Source organism: Hemitrygon akajei, chromosome 4, assembly GCF_048418815.1.
Source record: "Hemitrygon akajei chromosome 4, sHemAka1.3, whole genome shotgun sequence".
Taxonomy (NCBI): Eukaryota; Metazoa; Chordata; class Chondrichthyes; order Myliobatiformes; family Dasyatidae; genus Hemitrygon; species Hemitrygon akajei.
In genome coordinates, this window is record NC_133127.1 from 45,463,999 (window position 1) to 45,478,872 (window position 14,874).

The following is a 14,874-nucleotide window of genomic DNA, read 5'->3' on the forward strand; positions in this document are numbered from 1 at the left end:
GAGAAAAAATACAAAGAAATTTGAGGTGCAAAGGGACTTGAGAGTCCTTGTGCAGGTTCAAGTCAAGTCAAATCAACTTTTATTGTCATTTTGACCATAACTGCTGGTACAGTGCATAGTAAAAATGAGACAACGTTTTTCAGGACCATGGTGTTACATGACACAGTACAAAAAACTAGACTGAACTAAGTAATTAAAAAAAAACAACACAGAGAAAGCTACACTAGACTCCACTACCTATACTGGACTACATAAAGTGCACAAAAACAGTGCAGGCATTACAATAAATAATAAACAGGACAGTAGGGCAAGGTGTCAGTCCAGGCTTTGGGTATTGAGGAGTCTGATAGCTTGGGGGAAGAAACTGTTACATAGTATGGTCATGAGGGCCCGAATGCTTCGGAGCCAAGCAAATGCAATGTTAGCATTCATTTCAAGAGACTAGAATATAAATGCAAGGCTCTAATGTTGAAACTTTATAAAGCACTTGTAAGGTCTCACATAGCGTTTTGTGACCAGGTTTGAGCTCCTCATCTTATAAAGGATCTACTAAAACTGGAGGGGTTCAAAGGAGGTTCACAAAAATGAATCTAGGAGTGAATGGCTTATCATATGAAGAGCATCTGATAGTTCTGGGCCTGTATTCACTACAATTCAGAAGAAGAAGAGGTGATCTCATTGAAATCAATCAAATGGCAAAAGACCTTGATAGAGTGGATGTGAAGAGGATGTTTCCAGCCTCAGAATAGAGGGGTGTCCTTTTAGAATGGTTGAGGAGGAATCTCGTTAGCCAGAGGGTGGTGAATCCATGGACTTCTTTGCCACGGAGCTGTAGAGGCCAAGTTTGTACGTATTTTTAAGGGAGAGATCGATAGATTCTTGATTAGTCAGGGCATGAAGGGATACAGGGAGAAGATAGGAGATTGGAGCTGAGTGGAAAATTGGATCAGCCGTGATGAAATGGAGGAGCAGATGCAATGCGCCAGATGGCCTAATTCTGCTCATCTTATGGTCACGGTATTTTGTTTGTACAGGAGTTCTAGCCTTGCATTTTTTTTTTCCTTTTTCCATGTTTGAGCAGGAACGTAAGGGTGGGACCTGAGGAGAAAATCTTCCAGGTAGCAGGCTAAGAGTACTCAAGAGTGAGATTATCACTTAGGTTTGGAGAGGTGTCCATCAGATTCAAGGAGATGGTATATTTCAAAGTTAGTTGGCTTGCTCCATGATACATTTGAAAGCATGCATAAAGCTGGATTGAAATGTTTATAAATAGATGCAACATATTTTCTTGGTTGTGTCACAGTTATACCTGCATAGATAAAATGTCTTTGAACATGTACAGTGTAAACAGCCATACAGCATCCCTTGGCAGTGCACAGAGAGAACTTAATTGTGACTTAAATATATTTCCTAATGAATTTTCTGATACATTTCTTAATAAGTTTCATTAAAATCAATGACCACCAAAACTCTGGAAGGAAGAGAGTGGAACATTGGTAAACGTGGAAGATCAGAAATGCTTTAGGAAGGTGAATGGATGGCAGGAAGTTGTTCCTATTAGCAGATGGACCAAGGAACAGAGAGCTACAGATTTAACGTTATGGCCATAAGGTACAGGGATGATGTGAGGTCAAACGTTTTTATGAAGAGCGTGTGATCTGAAAGGACCATCTACAAAATGGAAACAAAGTCAATCTGAGGCTGCAATTTGAAAAGGGCAGGGGAATGAAACCCGGTACAGTGGGACAATGAGGAGATCCAGATCTTACGTGTGAAGTTTGCACCTTTGCTTGTTACCTGCTGTTACCTGGTTCGGATATGGCCCGAGTGCAGAGTGAGTGACACTGAAACAGGTCAATAGTTCTCAAACTTTAATGCAAACGGTGTTAAAGGGAAAATAAACAATAAACACTAGGCCAAATAGGGCCGTTAACTAAAACTCTCAAATGGGAAACTAAGCCTACACTGCGGCTGAAAAAAAAATCTAAACATTAAACGAATACCACTAATCTTCAGAGTCAGTTCACTCGAAAGTCCAATTTCTCAGGGAAGGCCGAAAGCAAACAGGCAGTGGAGCGTTGCTGTGCTGTGTCCAAGTCTCGACAAGTATGGAGTTAATTACTATCATGATTAAATAATAATTAGATGACACGTACAAATTCACAAGGGCTATTGCTGTATCTACTGTGCTGCCGAATCTGTGGTTGCGACATCTGTCTTCCCAAAGCCATGCTAGATCGATAGATTACTGAAGTTTTCTCATTGTGTTTATGTAAATGGTGGAAACTGGGGAGAGTTGATAGGAACGTTGGGAAGACTTCGTGGGGGGTTGCATTACTCATTGAGCTGGCATGGACTTGATGAATGAATGGCCTCATTCCCAGTCACATCAGATTGTTCTACTAAGACCCATCATAATGGGTTAATTAGCCTTGGCCTGTGCTTCAATGATTCTCTGAATATATTACATACAATATTAGCCTGCTGGTTCTGCATACGTTGTGTTTTAAATAATCCTGTTTCTGTATTGCAGAACAGAAAGACAAGGCCCAAAGTCATTCCAGGAACTTCCCTTGTGCCTCAACCAGAACAATCGAGTGGAACTCCAGAAAAAACACGGACGCTGCCTGTCAGGCGTGCCAGCCAAGAAGAGATGGAGTCATCCGAGGAGCTTGCCTCCAGTATAAAAGACATGGAGATAAACAGGTTTGCCCGTCACTTAATGAAAACAGAGTGGTTAAATTATTTTTTAAAAAAACAATCCAAGGACCTGGTCCAATGCTCCAGTTCAAATCCCACCACAGTAGCTTGGGAATTTAAATTGTTCCTTAAATAACCTGGATGAAAAAGCCAGTTTCCAGCATTGTGACTGAAACTGCAAGATTGTTGTTATATACCTGCAGTTCAGTGATATTCAGGAAATAGGAATCTGCCAGCCTTGCCTGCTCTATATATGCCTAAGGTAATGCAGTTGCCTCTTATAGCATGGAGTCATTGAGAGATACAGCACGAAAACAAGCCTTTTGTTCCATCGAGTTCATGCTGACCATCACTAATCCTACATAAATCCCATTTTTTATTCTGCCCACATTCTCAACAGTTCCTTCCAGATTTCACACACTAAGGGCAACTTTGAGTGGCCATTTAACCTACCAGCCCTCATGACTTTGGGATGTGACAGGCAACTGGAGAACCAAAGCCAGGAGAGACCCACATAGTCACAGGGAGAACACGCATACGCCACACAGCAGCAGCTGAGGTCAGGATTGAATGTAGTTCCCTGGCACAGTGAGGCAAAAGCCCTACTGTCTGTGCTGCTATGTTGCCCTTGTAAACTACAATCCTAGAGCAATTAGTAATGGGCAGTAAGCAAATGGTATCCAAGTCTACAATGCATGTCCCGTGACCCAACATTACTGAAATGACTTGAAAATCGTTATGCAGAACCATTGTGTCCTATCATGAGATACTTGGACCTGTGAATCATGTATAACTTTTGAAACATATATGGGTTTAAAGGTTGGAGAATGCTTGTTGTACACATTACATAATTCTTCCTGTCAGAGAAGGAATACTTTCCTTTGAACCTGCAGGGGCTGGTCCTGTCTTAAGGTGCCAAGGGTAACTGCTGATCTTTATTTCTCCAAGCTAGGCACCTCTCTCCCGGCAGAACCAACTCATAGAGCTGTCCCCAGTGCAAGTGTCCTATGCCAGTAATGTGTGGTAACCTGTTCAGTCGGCCTTATGCATCATGTCGTGGTGAAAGCACATCTGCTTGAAATATAACAACCAGAGTAATGCACAGGAAATTATTGCTCTAATTATCGCTTGGGAATGTGTTCATCACTAGTGAAGCAGGCATTGATCCAAATAAGGGGAGCCAGCTGTCTGTGTGGGTGCTGTTGGTGCCAGGACTTCCAAGGTTAGGACCCAAAATGATGCCAAGTCAGGAAGATGTGTAAATTTGAGGTGGTAGCTTTCCAAGCTGCCCCTCTCCCCCACCGTGGTGGGAAATACAGATCGGGAAGTTTTGTCATGGCAACTAACTCCAATACTGTTGTAGATAGTGTCCACTGCAGTCACTGTGGGCTTGTGTTAGAGGGAGTGGATGCAACTCTTACATTGCTGATTGCACCATCCATGAATGATATTGGCTAGATGCTACCTCAGCAATGAACCCTACACCTCTTGCACTACAATGGCTTTGACTCTGACTCTGTACTTATCTTTTTCCCTAAGGTGTTGTTTTTGCAGTATTTTTCTCTCTCTTCAGTGCCGTGTATAGTTTATAGTCTTCGTGTTGTAATTGTCTGTGATGCTGAATTAAATTATCCACCCCACTACTCCAGTCCCCTCTTATTCCATTGGATGTTCCCTCCAGATCTTATTTTTCTCTATTGATGCTCTAGGATAATGATAATGATACTTCATTAGGAGTTTGAAGTGATTTGGTATGTCAACAAAAACATTCAAAGACTTCTATAGATGTACCATGGAGAGCATTCAGACAGGCTGCATCACTGTCTGGTGTGGGGGTGGGGTACTGCACCAAAAGAAGCTGTGAATTTATTCAGTTCCATCTTGGGTACTAGCCTACAAAGTATGCAGGACATCTTCAAGGAGTGATGTCTCAGAAAAGCAGCATCCATTATTAAGGAACCCCAGCACCCAGGGCATGCCCTTGTCTCACTGTTACCATCAGGTTGGAGGTACAGAAGCCTGGAGGCGCACACTCAACATTTTAGGAAAAGCTTCTTTCCCTCTGCCATCCAATTCCTAAATGGACATTGAATCCGTGAACACTACCTCACATTTTTAACATATATTCTGTTTTTGCACGATTTTTAATCTATTCAGTATACATATACTTTTATTTATTCTTCTATATTATGTATTGGATTGAACTGCTGCTGCTAAGCTAACCAATTTCACAACACATGCCGACGATAATAAACCTGATTCTGACTGGCAGTTAAAGCTTTGCAAATAACTGACTTCATGACCCAGTGTCTCTCTAGTTCAAATATTTGTCAGGCAACCTGTACCCCATCCATGGGTGAAGGATGTTATGTAAATGGAAGTTGTTCCTGTGGCACCACTCCCATTTTGACTTGTGGCTGACTGCTACTTTTGCCTCTGACCCACCCTTGCTACTCTCTCACACCCTTGCTACTCTCTCAAGGATGTACATTGCAAATAATGCAGGTTTAACGTAAACACGCTGAACCTGATTGACATAGTCAAGGACAAGTTTGAGCAAGCCAGCAACTGCCTTGTTTGAAATCAAGGTTGCAAGCACACTGTGGGCTTGTCCATACAACTGTGCATACTTTTCCAATGCTAGCAACTGTTTGAAGTTTGCCCTTCAAATGCCGGGAACCATGCAATATGAAAGCCACAACGACAGTGGAAAGTGCAACAACCTTTCCTCCAGATTTGGCTTGGGGTCTCAAATTACATGAAAACTTCTGGAAGGCTTTGCCCCAGTTCGAAGTCATCCAATTTTGGGTTTTCCAGGCTCCCATCGAGGCGAGTATACCTGACACGTTCGATAGATAAATAGATAATTTATTTATCCCAAAGGAAGTTACAGTATCACAGTAGCATTACAAGTGCACAGATATACAAGTATTAGAAGAGAAGTAGAAAGAATAAAAAATAAATTACCTTAATCAGTCAGGCTATAGGTTGCATCATTAGAGAGCCTAATTGCCGAGGGTAAGAATGACCTCATATAGCACCCTTTGGAGCAGCACAGCACAGTCCTAGTCTGTTATTAAAAGTGCTCCTCTGTTCAGTCAAAGTGGCATGCAGAGGTTGAGAAACATTGTCCACAATTGCCAGGATTTTCCATAGACTTCTGTTCTACCACAGTCTCCAGTGTGTACAGTTTGACTCCTATAATAGAGCCAGCCTTTCTAATCTGTTTATTCAGCCTGTGTTGATGCCATTGCCCCAGCGCACCACCACATGGACAATTGTACTGGCAACAACAGACTGGTAGAACATGTGAAGGAGAGGCCTGCATACTCCAAAGGACCTCAGTCTCCTCAGGGAGTAGAGGCAACTCTGGCCCTTCTTGTACACAGCCTCTGTGTTGGTGTTCCACTCAAGTCTGTCATCCAGGTGCGTGTGCGTGTGTGTGCGTGTGCGTGTGTGTGTGTGTGTGTCTAGCGATCAGAAAGGGTCACCAAATCAATTCACTAATAAAGCTCCTGGGTGCATTTGCCAATGTGAATGGCATATGTCAGCAACAGAATACCCACTTAACTCTTCAGGTGTGCAGCTTTCTCACGTCTGAGATTGAAAGGGCCCAGCTACGTAGAACCACTGGCATTTCAGAACAGGCCCCTTTCTGTAATGCTCAGTGAACAAAATTCTTGTGCTGATTAGGACAAAGGTATGAGAACTGGGAACTTGTGACGATAAGAACCTTTGCTTTTAACAGTGTCAGCATTTCTGATCATAAATGGGTTGATGACACTGCCACAGTAATTTAAGCCATGTTCACCCCACTATAGGGAGATATGAGTCACTCGAGGTGCTGGGATCTGGAGTATAAAATACTGACACTGGGAGTACAAAACACCCCTGGAGTTCCTCCAGCAGTTTGTTTTTCACCACTCCACACATGCACTCTCCCCTGGCTCATGCTAAGCAGCTATCTGATACGCTTAATGTCTGGCTTGAAGTCGAACATAATCCACCAGAGCAAGATTAGCTGCCTTTATGCAAGGGGCCAAATCTATTTGCGCAGAGCTCGCTGACAATAATCGACAAGGCACAAGTCAGAAGTGTGACGGAATGCTCTCCACTTGTCTGGATGAGTACCGTTCTCATCTGACACTCAACAAGCTTGACACCAGCCAGAAGTGGCCTCTACCTAAAAACTTTCATTCCCTCAATCAGAGAGAGTTAGAGCACACGTTACACCACAGTACAGGCCCTTAAGCCCACAGGATTGAGCCGATCTTTTAAACTACTCTGAGATCAATCTAACCTTTCCCTCTTTTATAGCCCTTCATCCTTCTTTCACCCATGTGCCTATTTAGGAGTTTCTTAAATGCCTCTAAAGTATGCCCCTCCACTGTTACACCTGTCAGGGTGTTCCACACACCCATCACTCTCTGTGTAAAGAACTAACTTCTGACATCCCCATAGACTCTCCTCCGGTCACTTTAAAATTATGTCCCTTTATATTAGTCATTTTCTCCTTGGGAAAAGGTCTCTGGCTATCCACTCTAACTATGCCTCTTATCATCTTGAGCACGTCTATCCAGTCACCTCTCATTCTCCTTCGCTCCAAAAAGGAAAGTCCTGCCTACCTTCATTAAGACATGCCCTCTAATCCAGCCAGTATCCTGATAAGTGTCCTCTGTACTATCTCTGAAGCTTTCATATCCTTCTTATAATGAGGCAGCAAGAGCTGAACACAACTTTCCAAGTTTGGTCTAACCAGGGTTTTATAGAGCTGCAACATTGTCTTGTGGCTCTTGAACTAGGTTCTTGGACTAATGAAGTCCAAGAGATTGGGTGGGCTTGTTTTCCTAAGAGTAAGGAGGCTAAGGGATGACCTAATAGAGGTATATAACATTATGACATGTATAGGTAGAGGAAATGGCAAAAATCTTTTCTCCTCTACTAGGGATATCAAACTCATATATCACAGGTTTGATTTTTTTTAAATCAAGGACACATGTCCACTTACATAATGTAATAATGACCCCCACATAGCACTCCAGCTCCAAGGAACACGACCCCAGTGTTAAAAACATGAGGGCATAAATCTAATGTAAGAGGAAGGGCTTTAAAAAGGACCTGTATTAAAGAGTGTATACAAACTGGTTGATATCTGGAATGCACTAACAGAGGAGGTAGGAGAATCGGACCATTCACTATATTTAGGCAGCCACTGAAATAGGCAAATGCGAATTGTGTAAATGGGCAAATTGATTAGCAGGGATATGCTAATTCATGTACTGCGCAATGCTTTCACTTTCTGTAATACTCCGTGGTTGAAATATACATAGTTAACAAATGGCATTCCATTGCCGACTGCCTACATCCTGGTGGATCAATTCTGACCAGAAGCTCAGCTGAAACAGTCATATCAGTATTGAAACTGCAAAAGCAAACAGAAGTCTGGGTGTTGTTTTGAGTGAATCCCCCCTCCCCCCCCCCCCCACCATCATACCAAAGACTTCCTGCCATCTACTGTACAAACCACAAATCAAACATGGTGAAATACTCTCCATTCTCCTGGTTGAGTGCAATTCCAATACACTCAGACCCCGCTTACCACTGAGGATATGTTCCTCGGAGGTGGAGTGCTACGTGGGGTAATTACTACATTGTGTAAATGGACATGTGTGCTTGATTTTTACAAAATCAAACCTGAAATATATGAGTTTGTGGGTCCTCCTCTAACTTTGGCTGATTCTTCAAGTAGGCTTCAAGATTTACTGCCTTTTCTGAATTTCCTTCTCATGAAGCAGTGCTCAGTAGCAGAAAATCATGCCTAGAACACCCCTCTTTGCTCCCAGTCAGGGTCATTATCGATGAACTGGTCCATGATTTGTGTGATCGTGCTGAGGAATTTTGTGGTGACCTTTCTTGCTGATGTTTCCTCTTCTCCGTCCGTGTCCTCAGATTCACCCAGGATGTGTTGCTCTGCCAATTCTCGAATCTCTTCGTCATTGAGGCTCTCACCATGAGAATGTGGTAGCACTTCAACAACATCCCCACGCCATATCACTTGCAGTTTTTGATTTTGAGTGACCATTTTTATACGAAAGAACAATACGGTGGTAAAACTTCTGATTCTATTGGATGGTTGAGAGTTGTGGTTTGTTTGGTTTCCCAACAAGGGCAAGTGTTATTAACCTTTTCCTTTTAGTAGCTGCAGGAGGAGGTTATACGTTATTTGGTATCAGGCTTCTCTCGAACAGCCAACGCAGTGGTATTCTGACCCAAGGTATTAATGTCACTGTGCACTCAACTTGTTTCCACACACATGTCCACAAACATACACTTGCACGTACACACACCCTGTGTGTACACACACTGCTCATATACGCACACAACATGCAGACATTAGGCAGTCATCCTGAATATACACACACACACACACACACACACACATTCTTCATATGTTTCTTTGATTTATTTGTCATCTAATTGTGGGCCTCACTGACAATCAATTTATTCTCCATCCCTATTTGTATTGGAATCAAGGAGGCAGCCACATTGGTGAGTCTGATGTCACATACAGGTCAAACCAGTTAAGGTCAACAGATTAACTTCCCAACAGGCACTCTCTCACCTAGATGGGGTCAGTTGTGCTGTGAGGATTACATTCCTTGACTTCTCTAGTGCCTTTAACACCATCCAGCCCAAGATCTTAAAGCACAAACTAACGGAGATGGGAGTAGACTCTCACATGGTGGATTGGATAGTGGACCACTTGACAGATAGACCTCAGTATGTGCGGTTGGGAGACTGTAGGTCTGACACAGTGGTCAGCAGCACAGGAGCGCCACAGGGAACCGTACTCTCTCCGGTCCTGTTCACCCTGTACACATCTGACTTCCAATATAACTCGGAGTCCTGCCATGTGCAGAAGTTCGCTGATGACACGGCCATAGTGGGGTGTGTCAGGAATGGACAGGAGGAGGAGTATAGGAAACTGATACAGGACTTTGTGATATGGTGCAACTCAAACTACCTGCGTCTCAATGTCACCAAGACCAAGGAGATGGTGGTGGACTTTAGGAGATCTAGGCCTCATATGGAGCCAGTGATCATTAATGGAGAATGTGTGGAGCAGGTTAAGACCTACAAGTATCTGGGAGTACAGTTGGACGAGAAGCTAGACTGGACTGCCAACACAGATGCCTTGTGCAGGAAGGCACAGAGTCGACTGTACTTCCTTAGAAGGTTGGCGTCATTCAATGTCTGCAGTGAGATGCTGATGATGTTCTATAGGTCAGTTGTTGAGAGCGCCCTCTTCTTTGTGGTGGCGTGTTAGGGAGGAAGCATTAAGAAGAAGGACGCCTCACGTCTTAATAAGCTGATAAGGAAGGCGGGCTCTGTCGTGGGCAAAGTACTGGAGAGTTTAACATCGGTAGCTGAGCGAAGGGCGCTGAGTAGGCTACGGTCAATTATGGAAAACCCTGAACATCCTCTACATAGCACCATCCAGAGACAGAGAAGCAGTTTCAGCGACAGGTTACTGTCGATGCAATGCTCCTCAGACAGGATGAAGAGGTCAATACTCCCCAATGCCATTAGGCTTTACAATTCAACTGCCAGGACTTAAGAACTTTTTTTTTTTTTTTTTTTAAAGCTATTATTAATGCTTTTTGAGTTAGTGATTTAGATGCATATCATATTATTACTGAGTTAAGTATTGTATGTAAGGAGTTTTTGCTACAACAAGTGTATGGGACATTGGAAAAAATGTTGAATTTCCCCATGGGGATGAATAAAGTATCTATCTATCTATCTATCTATCTATCTATTAGTTAGCCAAATGGATCTGATAGTTTCATGTCCACCATATGGAGACTAACTGTTTTTATTCCAAATATATTTAATTGTCTGAATTTGAATTCCCCTCTGACACAGTGGGTTTTGAAGGCGTGCGATACCTCATAGTGATGCTGTGGCAGTGGGGCCAAGGGTCAGTAGTGGGATTTAGAGTGACTAGAGCTGGTTCTGTGTGTGCGCTCTTGTGGGTGTGGCTGTGTTCCCTTTCCACTCTCTTGCCCTTTAACTGTTACCCATCGGTTCTGTGCTCCAGTTCTGATGAAAGGTGCAGCTGAGAGCATTTGGGAAATAAAATTGTGTTCACTCCATCTGTCCTGAACATTTCTCATATTGCCAATTGTTTTTGTTGTCAATTTGAACTGAGTTATATAAAGTTAACTTTTCTCCTTAAAAGTCATCCCAGTAATAAAACAATTAGAGACATTGATGTAGTAAACATGCATAATGTATGAGAAGTCACAATTATAATTTAAAGTACAACACCCCCAAAGTTATACAGTTTCATTGCAATGCCTGAAAAGGTTAAAAGTAAGTTTATATTTTGTAACTTTTGAAGCATTTGACTGAAGCTTATGGCGATGCTGTTTTGGTGATTATGACAGTTCAATGACAGTTGTTGACTTAAAGCGTTGATTGAACTCGTTGACGAATATAGTACAAGTCTAAATATAGAGAGTGCTCCACTGGAAAAGATCTGTACGCTTATGCATATGAACGGATTAAATATCAATTAATCTTTTTTTATTTGCACTTATTCCAAATTTCTCTATCCCCTTGAAGGGAAAAAATTGGCAACTTAAGATAGTCAGTGAAAGAAAATAACCTGTTCTTAACTTGGGGATGGTAGGGCTGTCTGACTATGTTGATCAGAATTGATCTCCCTTTTTGGTCAGAGATAGTCATTTCTAAACAACATTACAAAGCAATATTTTCCTGGTTGTGAAATTCATTCTGGTAATTATCTTAATACCAGTAATGACTGACTCAGTACTTGTAAATTCTATCAGGGCTATAACCAGCCCCTCTAATAGTAAATTGGCATGTTAGGTCATACATATCTATTGCCCACAGTCTCACTAATCTGGCTTCTAGATTGCAAAGTATTCTACATAATATCCTCAGCTTTGAATGCCAATATAGCCTTGCCCACAAGGTTCCTGTGTCTTCTTTCCTTCTTAACCCCTTTGCTCACTGACTTACAGTACATTGATTCCAGTCTACCAGAATCTGAATTGAAAGATTCCCTGTCTTGCACTCTAGCCTCTCTGTAGTCCTCTCTGCTCCCTGGACAGCATAACCTCCTCCAGATGTAGAGTGCTCCCAGAACCTAATTCTCCCCCCAAATCCCAAATCCTTAATCCCTAATCCCTTGGCTTCACCACTTCAGCAGTGCCTTCACTTAAAGACCTGAATCCTTCTGTCTCATCCCTTTACTAAAACTTGGCATCTGTCTCAGCTTCTAAAACACTCACTAAAATCTATCTCCTCCACCAGGCATTTGGTTATCTCTGCTGACACATCCTTCTTTGGCTTACTATTATCTTGTCTATGGAAAAATTCTGAGCTTTATTTCTGATTAAAGAAACTTGCTGGGAAGGAGATGATGGGCCAAATGGCATCAGTAGCCAGTAATGTGCAAATGTAAGTCATACTTGTTCACACTTGCCATTTGTTGGCTGTATTTTTGCTAACAAGAATGTGTGCCTCAGCTAGATAATCAAGGATTATAATCAATTTTATTCACCATTTACATGTATTAAGAATTTGCTGTGATGTGTTGATGAAACATGCAACATGGACAGTAGGGGTATGGAGGGCTATGGTCGATGGGAGTGGGCAGTTTAACTGGTTCGGCATGGATTAGATGGGCCGAAGGACCTGTTTCTGTGCCATGCTTTTCTATGACTAAAACAAAAACATTCAAGAATTGTAAAGAAAAAAAGAATTATATGAAAATGAAGTTAGAAGTACAGATACGAAATAAATGTGCAAACATAAATAAATACTAGGAAATCTGCAGATGCTGCAGATGCGCCCTCTTCTTTGTGGTGGCGTGTTGGGGAGGAAGCATTAAGAAGAAGGACGCCTCACGTCTTAATAAGCTGATAAGGAAGGCGGGCTCTGTCGTGGGCAAAGTACTGGAGAGTTTAACATCGGTAGCTGAGCGAAGGGCGCTGAGTAGGCTACGGTCAATTATGGAAAACCCTGAACATCCTCTACATAGCACCATCCAGAGACAGAGAAGCAGTTTCAGCGACAGGTTACTGTCGATGCAATGCTCCTCAGACAGGATGAAGAGGTCAATACTCCCCAATGCCATTAGGCTTTACAATTCAACTGCCAGGACTTAAGAACTTTTTTTTTAAAGCTATTATTAATGCTTTTTGAGTTAGTGATTTAGATGCATATCATATTATTACTGAGTTAAGTATTGTATGTAATGAGTTTTTGCTACAACAAGTGTATGGGACATTGGAAAAAATGTTGAATTTCCCCATGGGGATGAATAAAGTATCTATCTATCTATCTATCTAAATCCAAGCAACACACACAAAGTGCTGGAGGAACTCATCAAGCCAGGCAGCATCTATGGAAAAGAGTAAACGGTCGACATTTCGGGCTGAGACGAGCATGTTGTGTGTGTTGCATAAATAAATACTGTACCAGCATGTATTTACAATTTAAACAGCATTATAAAAAATGGTTCAAAGTGTTTCCAGTGCTGTTCTGTGACTGAGGTAATAGCTAAAGGGGAGCTAACTAGATTGAGAGTCATAGACAGAAATAGCACAGAATCCATGCTGGTTCAGCTTACAGAATCAATCTGACCAATAAGCATCCATTTTTACACTAATCCTACCCACGTTCTCATCAACTCTGCCCAGATTCTACAACTCACCAACACACTTGGGCAATTTGCCAATCAATTAATCTACAAATCTCCCCCCCCCCCCCCCACCATGTTCTGTGGCTGTGGGAGGAAACCAAATATCCCAGAGGAAATACACACTGTCAGAGGGAGAACGTGGAAACTCAACACAGGCAAGGCTAGAGGTCAGGATTGAACCCGAGCTGCTGGAGCTCATAGGAAGCCACTTTATTAGCCATAGTCTAGACTCAAGTGTTGTTGACCAATCTTTGAGGGAAACACCCATCATTATGTCCCAGATGAACAATCAAAACCCACTCTTCCCACCCAGCCTACAGCTCCTCGGAGCCTGTCCTTTAGTCATTTTGTGGGATCAAAGCAAATTGTTGTTGTTATATAACTAATATCCACGTACCCTTCTCTTTGACATTTAGTAATAAGCATCACATCCCTTAAGTGGACTCTACAGAACCTTCATTAACCCTCTCAACCCCCTCCTTTTTCTCTTCCCCAACTTCAACAGGCTGATCAAAGACCATCTTGCCAGTCAGCCATCCTTACAACACCCCCCACTGGTTATGTCAATCCAGCATGACCAGTGGGTCTTCATCATGCTGGTCTTTATTAATTATGGTATTGAGTTTACGAAAAGTGAAGTAATATTGCAGTAATGCAAGATGTTAGTCAGGCCTCACCAGGAGCATTGTGTGCAGTTTTGATCACACTGTTGTAAGAAAGATGTTATTAAACTAGAAAGAGTGCAGAAAAGTTGTACCAAGGTATTGCCTGCAGTTGGGGACACTTTATTCCCTGGAATGTAGGAGACTGAGGGATGACCTGATAGAGGTACATAAGATATTGAGGGGCATATTCAGGTTGAAAGCACATAGTCTATTTCCTAGGGAGTGGTGCTAAATGCAAGAGGGCATAGATTTAAGATTTGAAGCAAACAAAAGGAACATGAAAGGTTTGGAAGTTTATTTTATTGCCAAAGTATGCATGTACAATACAACTCTGACATTTGTCTAATCCAGAGAACCATTAAATACAGAAAGGCCATGAGTGTTGTTAAAAGCAAACACTCTCCCCCCACACGAAAAAGGAAAGAAGCAAATCGCACAGACCCCAAAATCCACCCCCATGCAGCAAAAAAATAGTCACAATAACAATTACCAACTGCTGACACTTGACAATCCCTGACACCCTCACTTGCATGAAAGGACAGCGATACTAGCACCAAACCCCAATTCCCACCCCCATCAAGGGCAGCATTTTTCTTGCAAAGAGTAGTGCGTATTTTGAATAACCTGCCAAGAAACATTCATTTAAAGATATAGGGCAGAATTGGCCTTTCGAGTTGCCCCACCAAGCAACCCCCCCATTCAATCCTAGCCTAATCATGGGACAGTTTACAATGACCAATTAACCTACCAATTGGTACGTCCTTCAACTGTGGA

The 14,874-nt window shown here is 42.3% G+C and overlaps 1 protein-coding gene across 5 annotated transcripts in view; it reads left to right on the plus strand.

The window, feature by feature from the left end:
• fam13a (family with sequence similarity 13 member A) overlaps positions 1 to 14,874 on the plus strand; it is a 277,630-nt gene that overhangs the window by 144,604 nt on the left and 118,152 nt on the right. For all 5 annotated transcript variants that reach the window (XM_073042473.1, XM_073042470.1, XM_073042472.1 and 2 more), the window contains one exon: positions 2,534 to 2,706. In XM_073042473.1, the coding sequence (XP_072898574.1) occupies positions 2,534 to 2,706 (173 nt within the window). The remainder of the gene's footprint in view (positions 1 to 2,533; positions 2,707 to 14,874) is intronic.